This window comes from Ceratotherium simum, chromosome 6 (assembly GCF_057802395.1).
Source record: "Ceratotherium simum simum isolate JZ-2026a chromosome 6, ASM5780239v1, whole genome shotgun sequence".
Classification (NCBI taxonomy): domain Eukaryota; kingdom Metazoa; phylum Chordata; class Mammalia; order Perissodactyla; family Rhinocerotidae; genus Ceratotherium; species Ceratotherium simum.
In genome coordinates this window covers 11,969,843-11,989,764 of record NC_141905.1, presented here as the reverse complement: position 1 = coordinate 11,989,764, position 19,922 = coordinate 11,969,843, and the positions used below count along the sequence as shown (strand labels likewise).

Here is a 19,922-nt window from a genome sequence, read left to right as displayed (position 1 = left end):
AGTGCGGACGCGGTTCTCGGCGCCGCCGCGGTCGCTCTAGGAACGCGGCGGAGCGACCCTCTATGGTCCCGAGCCCACCCGAAAGAAGAAACGTTTCTTTCTTCTTGTTTGGCTTCCCTCCCCCAGCCCTCGGAAGGCGTGGGGCCCCAGCACCGCCAGACCTGTGCCGGCTCCCTTTGCGGAGGAGGAGCGGCCGGCCGACCCTGGCCTGGGTCAGTCACTGCTTCTGAAAGGCAGCTCCAGCCTGCCCAACCCCGAGACTTCATCCTTTCTACAAATACTGAGCACTTATTAATTAGAAAGAGGTACTTTCGGAGAGCCTAAACTGTTCCTGATATTTTTCATGAGTCACCTGATTTAATTATCACCCCAAAGACCCTGCAAGTGGGAGTGATCTTACTCTTTTTACAGATAAGGAAAGCGAGGCTTAGAGAAGTTTGCTGAAGTTCACCCGGTGTGTAAGTGGACCACCAAGGATTGGAACGGCTCTTTTTGGCTCCAAAGTCTGGTGATTTTCAGCCACCCCCTTGCTTCTCTTAAGTAATGATCTCTCCTGCTTCTCCTCTCCCACAGGCTCCTCAGCCAGCCGGGTGGGTCGTGGTCATCTGGCCTCTCCTCCTCTGTGAGTGCCCTCGTTCCCCCTCGGACCTCCTCCAGTCTACCGGCTTCAAATGCCGTCTGTATGTGCTGAAGGCTCCGAATGGGGACCTCCAGTCTGACGCTAGGATGCAAATGTTACTGAACTCTCGACTTGTATATCCAACTGATTACCCAGCACCATGTACATGTGCGATGGACATCCCCCCAAATGAACTTCTGATAGTCATTTAACCTGTTCCTTCAACCGCCTTCATCCCAGCAATTGAGGGCAACTCCTCTATGTTTCCAGTTGCTCAGGCCAAAAATCTTGACGTCATTGTTGTCTCTTTTTTCACCCCAAACCCAAATCCAGTCCTTCCGCAATTCTGTTGGCTTTATCTTAAAACTATGTCCAGAATTGAGCCCCTTTCAACACCTCCACTGCTATAACTCCCACGAAGCTGCTGTCATCTCCTGTCTGGATTATTGCAATGGCTTCCTCACTGGTCTCCTTACAGTCTACTGACAGCCCAGGGCGATCCTCTTGAGACCCAAGACAGATCGTGTCATTTATTTTGTTCAAAACTCTCCACAGGCTTCCCATGTCATTAGAGCAAAAGCCCATGGCCTCACTGTGGCACGCAAAGCTGTCATGATCTGTCTCTTGTTCTTTGTTGGGTCTGCAGTGCTAAGAACAGTAGGTAGCAGGCAGTCAGCAAGTATTTGTTGAATGTATGAATTTATAAGATGCTTCATTGTTTACAAGTGCTTTTACATCTATTCTCTGGTCATTCATCTTTACTATAATCTCATGAAGCAGGGATCATCCTATCTTGCAGATCAGTAAAATGAAGCTGAGAGAGGGAGACTTGCCTGAAGTGACACAGAGAGTTGATGGCAGAGGCCACACTAGATCAAAGGTTCAGACCTCAGCCTGGAGCTTTCTGGGTTGCAGATGGCAAAGCATGAAACTGACTAAAGCCTAGATAAGGAATGTCAACTCAGTAATCTAGATAATAGCTGGACTGTTGTAAAGATTAAATGAGATAATGTAAGGCACTTAGCTCAATGCATAACACATTGTTATTACTTTTATTACTAAATTATTGTTATAAGTGGTTGATGCTGGTGATTGGAGGAGGTGGGGGTAAGGAGCTATGGCCAGAGATAGTTTAGGAAAAGTTTCATGAGCAAAAATGACCCGCTGGGACTCTTTGCTCTATGAACATTAAAATCATAAGATACAATTTATTCAAAAACATTTTATTAGTAAGACAGTCATTAATTAAAACTCTTTCCATGTCCCACATAAAGGTGGATTACCCCCTTTCTCCTGTACCTGAAAACAATCGGGCTAGCTACAGAAGGCCGAGAGATGTGTAGATTAGAGGGGTAAAGAACTGGGTAAAGAAAGATGAATTTTAAAAGGGAGAGAGATGAAAGTCAGGAAATAAAGCGGTGTGGGTGGCTAAGAGTGGGCAGAGTAGGAGGTAAGGATGAAGAGAGGCCAGAGACAGAAGAGGAGGAGTGGGGAAGAGGAGGAAGAATAAAGGGGAAAAGGAGACAGAGGGAGAGAACACAGGGAGAGGGTTGTATGCCCTCAACTTACTTATTAGTATAATAATAGCACTTACTGAATGCTTAGCGTGTGCCAGGCACTGTCGGGAGCGCTTGTAGTACGTCATTCAATATTCCTGTGCTATGATTGTTCTGAGCATTGGCTCAGCCTTTCTCAGATTTTACATCGCTGCTTAGTGCTGTGTGACTTTCAGCGCCTCCTAGCGAACTACCTGCCGTCGCAGTGATGTTGACTTGAATGTGACTAGTATTGGCCAACGGCATGCGAGTGGACGCCAAGTGTACCACATTCCAGAAGCAGCTTTGGGTCACTGTGTTTCTGCCACCACTCTGTTCTTTCCCTTTGCCTCGAGAATAATAAGTCCCAAGGAGGATGAGAAGACACATGGAGCAGAGCCATATAAGCCCACCTGCAGCCACACGTAACGTGTGAGAATAATAAATGCTCTGGTTGCAGCTATTAAGATCTTGGATGTTGTTACTGCAGCAGAGCCACTAACATACCTCCCACAACATTAAGAGATAGGAACTTTTATTATCCTCATTTTACAGATGAGAAACCGCAGGCAAGTAACTTGCCTAAGATCACATACTGCTAAGTAGCAGAGCCAGGCTTTGAGGCCAGACAGTCTGGCTCCAGAGCCTCTGCTCTTAAGCTCTACATAGCAGTATCTCTCAAATGGGATTCCAGGTTATTTTTAAGCAAATTAAATCACTGAAAATGGTCACACCTGATATTTACAAAACACAAAGGAGAACTGGGGAGGGAGTGGGAGGGATGGACAGTCAGGGCAGCAAAGACAGGCTATGCCACCACCTCCTCCTAAAAGCATGTTGTTCTAGGGGAACTGGACCAAGAGAGGCCAGACTCCTTAATGGCTGGGGCTTCTCTGGGAAACTGCACCCAGCAGGGACCAGTGTGCTGCGAGCCCTACTGAATGTGAAGGGCTCATTCTAGGAAAAATAGGCTTCTGAGCTAAGAAAAGTCCTGGCAAGATAGCTTCCTTTTATTATGGCTTTGTCCCCTGCATGCCCACTCCCTTGCAGACACACACACACACACACACACACACACACACACACACACACACGGAAAAGCCTGTCTCAACAGGGAGCTGCATTAGGTCTGCATCTGGCAACAATGCAAGGGAGGCGGTCACATGTGTGGCCCAAGCGCAGTGACAGGAGTGGTCCACCTCCCATGAAGGGACCCCGGACAATGGTTCTGTCCACTGTGGACAGATTTTTGGGACCCCTCTCCCTGGTCTAACAGGCAAATCTAGCAAGCAAACTGCATAAGCTTTAAGTCAGTACAATAAAAATAAAATCCATGCTGTCCTGTGAAGCAGCCGTGTAGGCCTTCTTCAGGCTGTGTCAAATGACCTTGTAACCCCACGTCTCATGACTAAAGATGCCAGCTGGACAGATCCACAACAGGAAGAGATAAAGGGTACCTCGCCCTCACATTTCCCAGCTGCATTTCTTAGAAATTGAGGGACTAATTAACGATCCTCGCCCTCACCTTCCTCCACACACATAACGGCAGCATCTCTGAACTTGTTTGATGTATAAACAAGGGATTCTTGTTTATGTTACCTTCAATGTATAATCTAGAGAAAAGCCCAGATGTATCCCTTTTTTTGATATATATGAAATCTAGTTGTAAGTTTTTTTTTTTCCCCTGCACATGCACTGTTTTGTGAAAGAGATACAAGCTACACTTAAACTCACACCCCTCGGAGCAGTTCCATCAGAGTGCTCTGTTGAACTATTTTCCCGGGGTTCGAACTCCTCATGCTGATTATTGAATAAACTCCTTCACTAATATCACCCAGACTCTTTCAGTCAACACCACCAAACCTGAGACTTTGCTGTCTGTTTCCTTTGCGTTCTCTGGGAAAGGAAACTCTGGGAATTTCCATTCCTGGGTTTGCAGAAAACATCTCTGTTAAAAGCCCAGCCAGGCGGGAGCAGAGCCCCACCCCACATGCTGTGAGTGCAGGGGCAGGTCAGCAGCTGGCTTTCTCCCAGACACTCACGGCCGGTGGGGCCTAAATACAGCACATGCATTTGCTTGTTTTTACACTTGGAACAGCTTGGCTCTGATTGCGCTTCCTGCCTGATCACCACCAAGGGACTGAGAGGCAGGGGTGCTGTTGCCCACCACGGGCACCTGACAAGGATATGATACTGCTCTGCAGCTGCAGGGCACCTGCGTCCCACCCACATGGGGCACACTGTGCACTGCCTGCTCCTCCACAAGTCACCTGCTCAGACTGGATCAGCCTTTTGCTTTGTTTCCCTGGGAGGAAGGGGCCAGATGTATCCCGGGTGAACACATGGCTTATTTTGATAGTGGGAAGGTCTTTAATCCATTTTCTGGTAAACATTCTAAGCAGGTAGCATATGGTTATCACCACAGGAAAAACAAGCTGTTTTTTGATTCCTTCTGGTAATTTGTTCTGGGCAAACCACCCTGTTTTTCCTGAGTCCAGTCATTCTTTTGCAATCATGTTGACTTCATCCTGTGTTTATGATTTTCTCTGGTTCCTGAGGCCTGGCCTGGGAAGACAGTCCTTTTTAGGAGAAGATACTTTCACAGGAATCTTCACATTATCATTGGATACATTTATTACCTGAGATACCAGTTAGTGAAGGAGCCTATGAGAAATACTGTAATCTCTACGGAGAGAGGAAAATGGAGCTCCCATATAAACCAGCAGGAAGCCACAGAGCCTAGCAGAGAACGTCTGAAATTGTGGTACTGTGGTGAGCTGAATTAGCAGTTTTTCAAGTTGCCGATAAAAAGATTTGCTAACCCCTCAGATGATTGTAGAAGTGTACATTTTCCCCTTTCCTGTGCAACTTGCTAGTAATTTTTCTTAGTTATGATATTCACAAGTTAGTTTTGAAAATGTCTATTTCAAAAGAGACACTTACCTAGATAGGCCCTAAATTAAATCTACTGTAACAACTGCAAAAAGAAAAAACACCCCAAAACGAAAAAACAAAATCGGCCCATGCTTACAGAGGGGCTTACAGATCAATGGCTTCCCATCTGCTGGACCCTGCCCTGCTCCCAGGCTGGCAGGTGTCTCTCGGGCCACAATGCCACACACACTGTCTTAGTCACCGTGGGTGCAGCCTCGGACCTCCTTCCAGTGACCTTCACCAGCTCTCTGCTCTGCTGGTCCCCTGACCCTCCTGGGTATGTGGCCTGATCCTCCTGATGAGGAGACCCTTGAGCACAGGGTGGACCGTAGCTCTGTCTTTGTCCTTCCAGGGCTGAGCACAGGTCTGGCACAAGGCATTCACTCGGTTACTGCTGAACAATGGACTGGCAGTTGTCCTAGAGCTGAGGTTGTGAATACTGGCTGAGGAGTCAAATGACCTGGGGCAGCCTGTTTTATTTGTTGTCATTCTCTCCTAGGCCCTGCTGTTATGCCACCTGAGCCCCAGCCTGGAAGATTCCTGAGGTCCTCCTGATGCTGAGACTCTGTGATTCAGGGTGACCCTGTCGCTCATCTTCCAGGCTGCCCACAGACCCCTACTGATGACTCCTCCTCCAAGCCTAACGGCCGCCTCTGCCTCGGGCCCCAACCAGTCCTCAGGATATGCACAGAAATGAAGGAGTCATGTCAGTGTCAAGTGCAGCAGGCTGTAGCTCAGCTTTGGCTCTTCTGCCAAACTTGGCCATAAATACTGTAGGATAAGAGTTTCAGGGGTTAGAGTGGGGGCCAGGGTAGACAGACGGCAAAAAGGAAGCTTGGTCCTAACTCCAGTACAGCGCACCTTTATTGAGCACCTAGGAAACTATGCTGCCAAACGAGAATGGAGAAAACGGGAACTGCGGCAGGCCTTCCCCGGCCATCTCTCTGAGCGTCTCTGTGACGAGGGAGCTAGGTAGGCGAAATCCTGGCATGAAGTTTGCCCTGAACAGTAGGTCCACACAGTACGGCTGCCCCAAGCTCTGTTCTTTATAGGTGCTGGTGACGATCTGCCACATGAAGCAGAGATGGAATCTCTCCTCTATTTGGAAGACTTGATAGTTCTTCCCTTGAAATTCGCTATCTACAGGCCCCAGTGGGAGAAGTCTTTAGCTTGCTCTGTTTTGGACAAACACTTCACATGACAGATGTAAACTGTTGCATAGTTTTGCAAACGCCTTCTGGTTCGTTCCAGAAATTCTCCAACAGCTGATAAACCAAAATTGTTCAGAATCTGGCCCCAGGGAATTCAAAGCCCTTTCTCCTCCAACAGGCATTTCTCCTCATTTCGCCCCTTTGATGGGAAGTATTGAGAGTGAGGAACGCAAGCCCAGAGAGGGCAAGAGGCACAGGCATCCATGGGACAGTGGCGATGGGGACTGAGCCCTGCCTTCCCGAGCTGCTGCCCGGCAGTCCCTGGACTCTCATCCACAGGAGGAGGGATCCTTCCAACGCCACCTGGGCCACCTCCTCCATGTGATCAAATCGACGTCTTTCTTGCAGCACGATCCTCATAAGAATTCTTTCAGGTCTTGCTGGGCAAGTTCAGAGTGAGTGCTGCAGACAAAAGATGGGATGCTCGTGGTCTTATTCCTGGTCTGACCTCAGGTGCCATGGTGCTGGGCTGTGTGAGGCTCACGGGTTTACACCAGAGGCTTGGAGGCCAGATGAAGTGATGGCTGTGAGCAGGGCACGTCTTATATATGCCGGGGCCCCTGCTTTTCCCAGCAGAGCTTCTGAGTGGCGGCATGAGGCGAAGGCAGACAGGGATCATGTAGTTCATATGGATGATGAGGACAGGGGCTTGTGGTCCTGCAGAAGTTCTGAGCCAGGCACTGGGAAAGCAGATGGAGCCCAGGCCCCAGGGGCTCAGTCAGCTACTGATCCCCTGAGCAGGAGAGGTGTGGTGTGAACAGGACTGGCCACGCCGTCCAGCCATGTACCATGGGTGGTGCCACAGCTTCAGGGCTGCTCACTGCACAGGCCAGCCTATGCACAGACCCTACCCAGCGAGTTCCTGGCTCCTCAGACCTGGGTCTGGGCCCTGTGAGTGCTCACCTCTGAGCCAAGAGCCAGGGACATGGGACTCATGGGACTCAGGCAGGTAGACAGGTAGAAGCGTGGGTGCTGGATTCCTCAGCCAGTGGCCTTCAATCAGTGTGACCAGTCAGGGCCCCGCCACTGGCACTCAGTGTGCACTGGCTGCTGGGGACTTTGGAAAAGGCAGGCGCTGGCCAGCTACTCGGCCTCCACCAGCTGCTCCAGGCGCTGCAGCATCGTCAGACGCAGGGCTTGGAACCTGGAGGGAGACACAGCCAAGAGGACTCACCGACACTGGAGGGGACAGGGATGGGGGAGCAGAGCGAGGGGGCGCACAGATGCCAGGAGCAGGAAACCCACAGCTCCTAACTGGCTGATTAGCGGCCACCATCTCTCCTCCACCAAGCAGAAGGAAGAGCCAGGCCCACACCTTGCAAGACCACTGGCTTCAAGGAGCAGTCAAACAGGGCTGCAGACCTTGTCAAGCTTCAAAGCATAATGCTGCTGTTTCTATTCCAAAGATTTTCCAGTACGGAAAGGAGCGTGCTGGAGTGGACAGGGTGGCAGAGCAGGAATCAGGAAGCCTGCATTCCAGCCTGGCTCTCTAATAACCTGTGTTGCAACATTCCTCATCTGGCACCTCCGTTTCTTCTCTCTACACTGAATAGATTGACCAGGTGACCCTAGGTCCCTTCCAACTCCAAAATCCTACAGTGACACTGCTGACTGCATGGTGGACTGCGTCCTCTGATGGGGGTCTCTGCTGACTGCCCAAATGGTTGGGGCCCTGCTGCACAGACGGAAGCCTGGAGGGCCTGGGGCTTTCCAAGAATCATTCAGCCAGAATCCAGAATCCGAACTGGTCCCCCAACCGCAGGCCCTCAGAGTGAGCAGCCTCCTTCCTTCCCTTCCTAAGAGGGACTCTCACCCCCGGCACTGGCTGAGCACCCTCCATGTGTCCCCTCCAGGCTTCACCGTGCAGAGGGATAGACACATCACGGGAACACGCAACCTGGCTAAACTCACACAGCTGGGCCTTGACATAGCTTCCCCAGGAGCCGGCAGGTGACACCTGCTCATCTTTCCATTGAACAGGTCCCCTGAAACTGCAAACATCAGCTGGTGCAGGGAGTTCCAACAACCGCCGCTTTTTGGCAGGCTCAAACTCCCGCTAGCATGAAAGGCCTAGACCAGGCTGAACGTGCATGGAGCAGGTCCTCTCCTCGGCTGCTCCTTAGAGCTGTGTTACCAGCAGAACTCATAAGCCTGGTGCAGTGCCCACCCGAGCTCCTGCCTGACTATCCTGCCCAGTTTTTAGCATCTTGTGTCTCTCCCGTGCTGGTGAAGTGCCTGCCGAGGCTGGATGGGCCGACTAGACTGCATCCCACCATTTTGGCAGGCTGTCACCCCAGCTTGGTGTCAACAGGGAGCAGGGGGCCAGAGGGTGGTGCTGGGGAGCGAGGGTTAGAGGCCTCCCTGAGCCGAGCCGTGCAAGGGGACCTGGTACACTGGAGCAGAGAGCTCTCCAGGCCCTGGCCCTGGGGGCTCTGCCCTGCAGACTTGCCCTGATGTTCAGGACCCACGACTGGCCCTTTAAGTGCTGCTTACTTCATGGTCAGTTTGATTATTTCTCTTTCCTCCTCTTCTTTTAATTTTTCAACAAAACTGTCCAGCACCGGCATTTCAAACTTAATGTACTGAGCGACCTAGAAAATCCAAGAACATTTTAATATACTTTAAATTAGAAGCCAAAAAGGGGTTTTCTTTTCCTCATGGCTTCCACTGTGGCCCATTCAGCAATGTCTTGTATCCATGGAAGTGGCTGCCCTCTTCCCACCCTCCCCCACCGCGGCTCTGTGTGTCCCAGGATTGGAGGATGCAGCCCATTCTTACCGCAAAGAAAACTATTATTCCTGGGAGGAAAGATTAAGCTGAATATTAGGAAAAGCATTCAACAGCGAGCAGAGTCACACTGGGTGTTCTCTGGGGGAGGGGGTGGAGAGTGGTGGGAACGCCATTGTTTCTAACAATGGAATGAACTGCAATAGCCCCTGAATGGCCCCAGGGATACAAGGTCACTGGTTCAAACCCTATAGGTCTCATCTATGCAGGGGAGTTTGGAAATGTGCTCCTCGCCTAGCCAGGCCCCAGTCTGTGGTTAGACTTACACACCTGCTTCCCTTCCAAAGGCCCCGGTTAGGCCCTAGTTAAGGAGGCTTGTGTGGGTTTTTAATGAAATGACAACAAAACATGCTCCAACAAGGAAAAGGTTCTATCTGCCTGAGGGGAAAAGCACAGTCATGGTTTTCTAGGACGCAACTTCTTGTTTCCCCTAAGCCAACTGATGGGGCTGGTGGTCACTGACAGGAAGAGGGAGAGCTGGAGCCATCACCATGCTGGGCTTGGGGCCCTTCAAGACAGCCCCCTGGAGACACTGCCCAAGAGGGCTCTTGCCAATGTCACCTTCAGAGCCCTTGGGAAACCCCCCTGTTGTCATTCAGCCTGGCCCTCAGGAGCAGGCCTCCCGGAGCCTCAGCCCCAACTCACGTCGTGGGGAACTTCCTCGCCCAGGTCGGCTTCCATCAGGAACATCCTGGCGATCTTCTCACAAGGCCCGTGCAGGATTCTGGAAATCAGCGGGTACTCACAGTCTTTCAATTTTGTCCGCTCTGAAAAAGAAAGTGGTTTGCAAAATTCATGAGGCATTAGGATCGCCTCTCTTTGTTCCAGGATGGGAATGTGATAGAAAATGGATGTCCAGCACGCCCGGGAACCTTCTCCAGACTTTGCTGAGAACGTTGCCCTGAATGACGTGTGATTGTGTCATTCAGCAAAGGCCCAGCTGGGAGAGGAACAGGAGCCGAAGAGTGGGAGAGAGGGGGAGCGGACACGGGGAGGCCAGGCCTGCTCAGTTACTAGACTGAGTGTGCCAGGGCTGCAGAGAGGGACGTGCAGGTTCTGCAACAGTTCTCAGTGGGCGAGGGGCTTCAGCTCCACCTTGGAGACCCCTACACACACCCCCAACCCGTCCCAACTGAGTGAGGTTAGAGATGGCGAATTCCCATGTGGTTTTGGTGGGATTCTGAAAGCGATGATTAACGTGCCTGGGCTTGGGCCGGGGAAAGGCATTTGTGGTGGGGACACAGCGTGTATCAAGGCCAAGGGGGCAAGCTGCCCTGTGCCAGCTGCAAACGCCAGCATGGCCCTGAGAAGGAGCATGGTCGGCGAGCTTGCCAAATGGACAGAGACTTTTGTTTTTATGATCTGGAAGCAAAGGTAGGTGCTTACCCCCAGACTCGTGAACGATGTAGAGTGCAAACTCACTGGGGCCATTTTCCACCTGCAAAGGCAGTGACGCAAAGTCAGACCATGGCTTTTTGACACAAGAGAGACAGAAAGGGACCCCTGGCAGTAACCGCACCCCCAGTGCCACACACACAAGTCCCCAAGGACCCTCCCCTCTCTCTGCTTCAAATCCCAGAGATGCCAGTTCAGCAGAGGAAACCTTGCTAGACCTTCTACCAGGAGCCACAGGCAGCTCCCCGCAGCCATCGCCAGCCCCTCCCCCACCACAACAGCAAACCACAGCATCAGGGAGCGTCCTCGCCTGGCCAGACTTACTCGGAACTTGTTCAGCAGCAGGGTGAGCACATGCAGGGTTGTCATGGTGCTGTTGACCCTCACGTTGGTCACGGACCCATAGGCAGGAGTAAACACGGAGGTCTGTACAGGGAGGGGGGGCAGGTCAGGGCAGGGCCAGAGGGGACATGGGGCTGACATCACGCAGGGTTGGGCACACTGTCAGCCAGACGGTGCAGAGCAGACTGAAGCAGCAGGCAAACCTGGGCTCTGGGAGTACCTGTGCCTGTCCACTCACACAGATCCACTCACACACTGTGTCCAGATCTGGGCGGACTAGGGGAAGCTGTAATAGCTCGTGTCTTCAGGGGACTGTAAGGAAGATGCCCACAAAGCTATACGGGCCAGCTCTCTGGATCCTGGGAACCAGTGCTGTGGAAGTAATTCACAAGGGGTTGGGGGAACCAGTCTCTCCCTCACTCCTTACGTTGAGCAAATCACCAAGTGTCTGTTGATTCTAAGGCTGAAGGTCCCCAAAGCGGTACACTCCTCTCCCTTCCCCCAAGGGGGCCTGAGTAGAGGCCCCCAGTTCACACCACATCAACTTCCCAACTTTTCCCCTTGCAGTCTCAGCCCTTTCGATCCATTCTCACTCTACTGCCCAAAGGAACAACCTTTCAGAAACCCTGCAACTCAACGTGCGTCCTAGACTAGCCGCATCAGCGAATAGTCCCAGGCCCCTTGCCCCAGACTCCTGAATCAGAATCTGCATTTCGAGGAGGATGCCAGGTGATGCCATCTGTGCAGTACAATTTGAGAAGCAGTCTTATGGCATGTTCTAGTTAAAAATATCTGAAGGCTTCCCGTGGCCTAAACAATGCCATCCATGGCTCCTCTCACTGTCATGCACATGTGGTACCATGATTCCCTCCCAAGCACCTGTGTTTCAGCCACACGGCTTCTGCACAGTTTTGGGGACCCATTATAGTCTCGCAGGCACCTTGCCTTTGCCTATGAGACATGTATATGAAGTCAATCAGGGCATTGCCTGAGGCTTAATAAGCCCTCAATGAACACCAGCCAGGTAGTAAACCTGCTAAGCATTTTACATATAATCTTTGACTTAACCTCACAACAGCCCTTTGCAGTACCAGTCACTAGTCCCCCTTTCTTAGAAAGGACACGGAGGCTTGGAGAGTTTAAGTAGTTTGTCAGGGTCATCCATCAAGAAAGGGCAGAGCCCCCCCAAAGCCCCATGCTTTACCCCCGTGGCACTGGGGCCTCCCAAAGAGTTCGACTCCCCTAAGGTGAGCTCCCCGTCACTTTCCAAAACCAAGTGTAAATTTGCACATTCCTCCTCTATGGTCCTGGCTCTGCTTTCCCCAGATGTGACTGGGGCTCAGGGTCATGAGGGACTTGCTCAGTGTCCCCAGCTGGTCCCCAAGTACCAGAGCCAGACTCAAACCAGACCTGTCTCCTCCAGAGATGAGATATAGAATGACTCTGGGTTATACGGAAAGCCACAATAGGCTTTCAGTTCCAAAGAAATATGGAATAAATAAAGGAATTAGGCTATTTCAAGGAGAAGAAAGGTTTTGTCAACAAAACATTGTTACTGTTTCTTCTGCCTGAAGCCTTTCCTCGAGATGACACCAACCAGCTCCAAGTAGGAACAAAGGTCCCGGGGCTGCCTTCCCATCTCTAACCACAACGATTTCTCTCTGATAGAACACATTGGAATCCCAGAGGCCAGGGCAAAGCAGTGGGAACAGGTGCCAAGTTTTACCCAGTGTGGAAATCACAGCAATATCACTGTGAATCAGAACAGTTTTGGAAAATGATTGAGTGAAGTAATAGTGCACAGTTATAGCAAATAAAACTCGAATAACAACCCCGGGAAGTCAATTCTAGGAATTTCTTTTTTGTTAAATTGTTGCCTGTACTCAAGTAGTTTGTCACCTGATTTCTGAGGACACTGATTCTGAATGGATGTAGAGCAAGGTAAGAAACAGGGAGCCCCTTACTCACTCAAGAGATGTGAATCAACTGTGCAACATGCCTAACATACTAGTCCATCTCCTAGAAGGTAGTCAGGTTTCCTGGAAGAATGGGTCCACATTCCATAGGCAAATCTGTTACTAGGAGGAAAAGTCCTGACTGGGTTATAGGCTAGAGTGTCGGGCTGGCTGGCTGAGGGGCTCTTTTTGACAGGGTGGCTCCAGGGGACACGAAAGGCTGTGATGAGAGCCCTTGCTATTCATTTCTGTTCACTTCAAAGGCTACCGAGTGCTCAGACATCCCCATGTCCCCATGACATCTGCAATGACTAAAATAAGATTTAACGTGCCAGACACACCTGTAGAGATGAACGATCCCTTAGAGGAGGGGTGGATATACTGAAGATAAACCCCACTATGGGGTACCTTGAGTCATGGAGCAAAGGCTCCTTTTTCAGGAACACAGAACTGGAAAAAGCCTAAACCCATGCAAATATTCTTTTAAATTTTTGAATAATCCCTTAAGTAGCATATCAATATCGATTCAAATACTAGCGACCGGTGCTTACTTAACACTTTACAGACTAAACTCCTTTTGGAACAAGATTTAAAGAATACCCAAGTCAGATCACTGTCCTTTGGCTGATCTAAACTATTCCTAATCTCTGCTTAACTTGGGCCCTGCATTGCCCTCACTGTCTCAGGAAACTCTGCTCTCAGACAGTCCTGGGTTTTCTTGGACTGAGCAAAAACAGCCCTATTGTCACTCATTACCACTCACTGCACACCCAGCATGGAGTGGAAAGGAGGTCCTGATCGTAAACCAGGGTGCTTTCAGCTTCCCTTGCTGAATTCTTCAACCCAAAGTCCAAGGCACCCCAAGAGAGGCTTGAACAGTTCCTGACAGGCCTCACCAGGGCTACTGCTCTTCAGATCTGCCCCCAGACCTCCCTCTGCCCAAGCCCCCTCCCCTCCCATGAGTCACTGCCTATCAAGAAGGGCAGCTGTTTCAACTGGAAACCTCTGCTTCCATTTCCCAGGGCTGCAGGATGTGGCCCTGTTACTGGACACTCCATCCAGGGCCTCACCCAAACTGCCACTCATGCCATTTATAGTAACAATCAACGTCTCCTTTTACAGTTTGGTTTGTTTATGGAATGATGTCATCTGGGGAAGGAGATGTTTTCCTGAGGTCAGTACAATACACACTTGGACAAAAGGCTAAGTACTGGGAATGAGGAGCAGTACAGGTTCTCTGGGAGACAAGCACACGCCTCTGGGCACACCTCAAGCCAGTGGGCTTAACCTACCAAGAATGCCAGCAGGGTACATGATGTTCCCACGAAACTATCAATCAAACTCAGTGGAAACCTCTAGAAAATTGCCTACTTAAAGATGAACTTGGCATCTTTCCAAAACTCCATGCAAGTTGTGAGAATGGATTGACAGTGAGTGTTTGGGGGAAAAAAATACAGGCTTTGGAGTCATGAACTGGCAAGTTATTTTGATGTGACTTTGGGCAAGATAGCTCTCCTCCTGAGCATGTTTCTCCATCAGGACACGGGTACAACAACACCTGCACACAGGGCCGTGGGGAGCGTGAACTCTGGCATGACTCTCCTGGGGCCTCGCCTACAGAAGGCCCAACAATTGCGCCTGTGCTTGGGGCTGGTTCTCTGTGGCCTCAGCTTCAGGGCCTGGGGAAGAGGCCAGGCTGGGATGTCACCTTGTGGTTGTAAAAGTGCCCGTTGATGGAGAACCGGTGTCGTCGGAGCCTCTGGGCCTCTCCAGGTGCACGGCACCTAGGCCTCCTCTGGATCACACAGGCCGCGTCGCTCTTGGTCCGCATCAACTGTGGGGTCTCCTCGTCCTCCTCCAGAGGCTCTGCAGCTAGAAACAGATGAGAAGGTCAGGCCCGAGTGGCGCAATGGTGACAGAGAACTGCTATGCTCCAGCGGTCATGCTGTGTGTGGGGCTTGGCTCCCTGGCGCCTTGTGGGCACACCGCACTGCAGCAGACCATAATACAAATGCTGTTCCTGTGATGGAGGCTGGGGTCCAGCTTGCGTGATGCCCAATGTGCAGGCAGGTAAGGTGACTCCCAGATAGGATAACCTATGTCACCACGCCACATGGCCGTAAGCCTCTTGGCCTCTGTCTCCAAGCACACACGGCAGGTTTTTGGTAGCCCCAGCCCTGTCCTCTGAGGTCCCACTCTGGGATGTGCCCTTCACTGAGTGCGAGGGGAGGGCACAAAGAGGATAGGGCAGTCATGGATCCCAGAGCATAAGGAAGAGGTCCTAGGGGCCTGCAAGGCCAAGAGGCACCATGCCCTCTGCTGACATTCTCTCCTTTCTATAACACAGCATATGCAGGGGACTCCGGCAAACCAGGTCAAACAAAGTCACCTCTGCAAGCCTCCACTTCCCCTAAGCGAGGAGTGGATGAGAACGCCTCATTTTGAGGAGGTATTTAGCAAAGGGTTGCTCCTGACAACAAATGAAGCCACTCTTTGCTATTCCACAAAGATGTTCCTCAGAAATGGTGGTCATGAGCCAAGCCCCTCCTCCCCTGCCCTGGACAAGGGAGACAGGGTCCTGGGTAGCTTGAGGCTCCGCTTACCTGAGTTGTCTTTGGAACTCTCAGCCTTCTGCACGGGCTGAGTGCTTGGCTCCTGGGCAGTGACCTTGACATCCTGAAGAGGTGGCTCCTTTCTGAAAAGAGACAATCATGGTGCTCGGAGGGCTGCTGGCAGAGAAAAGTAGCTCAGGCCAAAGAGAAGAGACTGGCTGCCTCTGTGGACAGGACACAGGCGAGAAGCAGCTCAGGCTGAATTGAGGCCAGATTTCACACTGAGTCAATGTAAAATAAGAAAAGAAAAGCAAGGGGTTGCCACAGTGTCTGCTGGAAGGGGAGCGAGTCTGCGCTGCAGACTGAGTGGCGGGTGCCGCACTGCACAGACACACGCAGGGACCGTGTGCTCCTGGGCACCGGGCTGAGGCAGGCTGGTGTCTGTGGCCGCATGCCCAGTGGGCTCTCTGGGTGTCCCTTAACCCTGGTGGAAAGTTGGACAGGGGCAACCTTGAGGGGGCCAACCTCCAGGTCTGTGGGGAGGGTCTCGGAGTCAGGGCATCCAGTGCCAGGCCAGAGAAGGAATGGGCGTGCTGGGAACCAGCCCCACAGCAAGAGGGAGCCAGGGAGGGTCAGACTGAAGAGCCAAACCCCCTCTGAGAGGCCCCGGAGGGCCCTGCCGTCTGTGACTGCTTACGTGACAGCTTTTACCCCAGGGAGTGGGAAGCACCAGCTACATCTGCAGCCTTTCTAAGAAGTCCACCCAAACTTTATGCTCTAAGTCTGTGTGGCTCAAAATTCACTTGGAGTAACCGGGTGCTAAGTGCCCTCAGAGCAGCAACTTTACTTGAATTTTTGAAGGGGAAGGGGCTTTGAATTTCTGCTTCTTAGAAGGATTTATTACATGCAGAAACAAGCAAAACTCAGCACCTATCTGCCCTTTGTTGGGGGTGAGGGGTAGGAGGAGGCAAACGCCCACTAACAATAAGACACGAAACCCCCATTTCATCCTGATCAAAACACCCTTCTGATATCAAAATAAATCTGAGATAAAATTCTGATAAATTTATAAAAATAAATTCTGATATTAAAATGAAAGCAGAGCAGTAGGAGGCAAAATTTGTGTGAATTTTTAAGATAGAACAGGAGATGCTGAAAAATGTTTGTCAGGCAGAGGGTGTGGGGAGCCCCCTGGGCTATAGCCCTTTCTCGCTGCAGACAAGGTGGCTCGTGTGAATGTTTGAGAAACACAACTGGAGGTGATGGGAGCCTGGAACATTCTCCAGGAGGGAGGTGACTTGGTCATCATCTAGAAAGACCACCCTAGGTGACACTGCATGTTGGCAGGTGAGGCCGTGGGCCTTGGGGTGACAGGGATGAGGCGGGGTAATGCTCCCAGGCTTGTGCCCCATACAGGAGTGGGGCTTTTGCTCTGAGACTGAGGACACAGCCCCTCGGACACCTCAAACAGTAAGCTCAGGTTGAACAGCTGTCACGGAGGCCCCCCGGCCCCGCTCCACCAGCCCAGTACTCACGGGTGGCAGCTGGGAGGTCCGGGCGCCCAGGAGGCTGAGGAGAGGTGCACTCGCTCCCTGTCGTCCTGTATCTGGAGCCGGATGGGACGCCTCAGTCCCCAGGCGATGTTGAGGAGCCCCTCGATGATCAGAGCCCCTTCTTCCTGTGGGGACCCACACAGGTCAGCCTCTTTCCCCAGATCAGCAGCCCTCAGGGGTCACTGCTCCCCTGTCCCGAGAGGCCCCTCAGGACCCAGCCCCTCATCCATGGGACTCCAAGTACACTCTCTCTCTTTCTTGGGGTCCTGCATCCCCTGAGGGAAGGCGCACAAACTTCTATATGCTAAAGCACGCGGCCACGGGGCCACGGGGCCACGGGGCTGACCAGAGGAAGCCTGAGGCGTGCCCTTCCACTGCTCAGCCTATGCCTGGCCAGGGACACGGTCCAGAACAGAGTGGCTGAGTCAGGTGTCCCACAGGAACCCAGCTGCTGTCCGGAAAGCACATCCACACCGCAGCAAGGAAACAAATTCCAGGGAAGCATATGGCCGTGCGGACACCAATGCAGCGCAGTACGCCTCTCCTCCCACCGCCATGCGGGTCACTACGGTCACCGGGTCCCACTGGGAATGTGCCGAGGACATGGGATTCCATGCCCACCAGAGCAGAGGTGGCTGTTCCTTGGAGCTGGGTCTCAGCCTCACCCTTCTCCCGACACTGTTCTCATTAGTGGGTGAGCCCACGCCCAGATTTCCAAGCTGCCTTCTTTTCCGAGGGCCGGTCTTGCTGTCCTCACCACCTGGGACATTGCCAGCCCCATGTCCCACCACCGACATGCACACTCAGAATACCTGCGACAGCTCTCATCCCATGTCCCCAGCCAGCCTTGATTTCCTCAGGTCTGTGGATGGCACGGCTACTCCCCGGTCACCAAATCTGTGGTCCTACTTGATGGAACCCTCCAGAGGCACCCCCAGCCGGCTCCTGCTCGCAGCCCTCAGGTCCTTGATTCTGTTTCTCTGACCTATTTCAGGTTCCTGTCTATGCATGACCATCTCCAGGCTCTCTGCGCCGGGCATGGCTGCTCTGTCTGCAGCCTCAGAGCACCTGCCAGAAACCTTCTCAGCCTCACTCTTCCCCAGAGTCACAGTCCTCCCGGCTACGTGCTCCTAATCTGCTTTGATACTAGTCTTTTGGCAATGAACTTTAAGCATCATTCTCCCATTGCTATCTCAAGCACCACTTTAGATTCACAAATTCCATTTCTTTTTCCTTGTTGGCATTGAAAGCCCTGTGAGAACAGGGACCTTGTAGAGAACTTCTTTATATCCCTGGAGCACTTACAGAGGTATCCTGCAGTGTTGATTTCATGGGTAGTTAGTAATAGTTTAAAACACCCTGCCATCCACAGAGAAAACAGTTCTACTCTAAGATTATAATATAGCTTTCAGAAATGACCTTGAACTATTTGCTAAAAAAGAAAACAAACAAAAAAATCAGAGCTATTTTTGATAACCACTGATGTTACACAGGCACGGATATGTAACTAACCCTCCCCATACAGGGGATCCTTTTTGGGGATCCCTCTAAAAGATCGATCCACAAGAGTTAAAGGTCCGCTGGGGATAGCAAGAAAACCCAAAGCAGGGTTCAGTTCTTCATTTTCAGTCTTGGCTTCGGATGCCTCTGTCAGATGTCAACTCATGGCTGGAGAGAGCCCAGTCCCACCTGGAACATCTCAGCGTGTTCATTCATGGAGACCCCCAGCCCACGCTAGGCCCTGGGTGGAGGGAGATGAAGCAGACACGGCCCTGGTCATGAGGGGCTCAAGGGACCATTTAATGCTCCAGGGGAAGGAAGAGAGGGCACAGCTGGGGCAGGGGCAGTAGGGCTGGACACGCTGACGCCAGGCCTTCAAAGATGCTATAGGAAGGTTCTGGGGACCTTGCCGTGAAGAAGGCAGGAGGACTTGCTCTGGGACTAGGAGTGAGGGGCTGAGGCAGAGCTGCTGCCTCTGAGGTCAAGGATAAGCTGTGCTGAGGACTGGCTGGCCCGACGTGACTCAGGCCTGATGTCTCTGCACAGACAGCTTATGTGCCCCCAACCTGCCCTCCACCCCCAGCCGCATAGGAATGGAGGAAAGGCCCTGTCAGCCTGCAGCTATCTCTCATCAAATCAGAGGAAGCCTGAGGTCAGAGCAGAGGACCTTCAGGTTACTGGGCAGCCCTCACCATACAGTCAGGGAAGTGCCTGCAGGTGGAGGCAGGATGAGCACTGGGTCCTGGGGCCTCACAAGTTGGGAAGTCATTCTGGCCCTCTAATTCTCTGTCCCAGTCAATACTTCCCTCCTTAGTTCAGCCTATTGACTAATATGCTAATTGCTAATGAATTCAGAGAGCCAGAGAAACAAACAAAAGCTCTATAGAACCATCTAGATAGAAAAGCTGTCAAGGCGGGAACTGCCACATCTAGTTGAAATCCTGATCACCCAGCTCTGACGCCCTTCCTGGCCCCTTGCCTTTGCCCATGAGGAATACTCCATCCAGAATGCAAGAACTTGGGACCGCCAGCCTCTCCTGCTTGCCTTGGGAGTCTGGGATCAGTCCAACAAGCAGACCTCAGGCTTGGGCTGCTGTCTCAGTGACTTTCCGTCCCCTGCCTGTAGGCACAAGACAGGCATGTTCCAGGTGGGGCTATGGCTGGTGGATGATCTAACAAGTCTGAAGAAGTGCACGGTGCCAGCTCTTTACCAAGAGCTTTCCTGGGGTTGCCCACCTCATCCTCAGCCACCTCTGTGCTGGCACGGTAACCCCTGGACATCTGCAGTGGCTTCTAACGCTGCCCAGGTGCTCCCCCGTCTCCCCGTTAGCTGCCCCTTTAGCCCACACACAGTGGCCAAGTCAATCCTTTGAAGCAGAAGCCAGATTGTTGCACCCTTGTTCAAACCCTGCAGTGTCCTCCATCCCCCACAGAGGGAAACCCAGGGTCTACGCCAAGGTCCACCAACTTCCTCCCACACGTGCCAGTCATGCAGGCCCTTTGCCGTCCCCTGAGCATGCCCCGCACACTCCTTCCACA

General features: G+C 52.0%; 1 protein-coding gene across 2 annotated transcripts in view; it reads right to left on the bottom strand.

Annotated features, from left to right (window-relative positions):
* Positions 1 to 1,826: 1,826 nt before the first annotated feature.
* The window catches only part of RASSF4 (Ras association domain family member 4), a 38,194-nt gene continuing 20,098 nt past the window's right edge, over positions 1,827 to 19,922 (bottom strand). Inside the window, exons 4-11 of one of the 2 annotated variants that reach the window (XM_014788963.2) lie at positions 16,866 to 17,008; positions 15,382 to 15,473; positions 14,487 to 14,650; positions 10,806 to 10,907; positions 10,473 to 10,524; positions 9,732 to 9,853; positions 8,793 to 8,890; positions 1,827 to 7,443 (exon numbers count right to left, since the gene is read on the bottom strand). In XM_014788963.2, coding sequence (XP_014644449.1) covers positions 7,383 to 7,443; positions 8,793 to 8,890; positions 9,732 to 9,853; positions 10,473 to 10,524; positions 10,806 to 10,907; positions 14,487 to 14,650; positions 15,382 to 15,473; positions 16,866 to 17,008 — 834 coding nt within the window. In that variant the 3' untranslated portion in view covers positions 1,827 to 7,382. The remainder of the gene's footprint in view (positions 7,444 to 8,792; positions 8,891 to 9,731; positions 9,854 to 10,472; positions 10,525 to 10,805; positions 10,908 to 14,486; positions 14,651 to 15,381; positions 15,474 to 16,865; positions 17,009 to 19,922) is intronic. The other variant, XM_087431888.1, reaches the window with a different exon arrangement.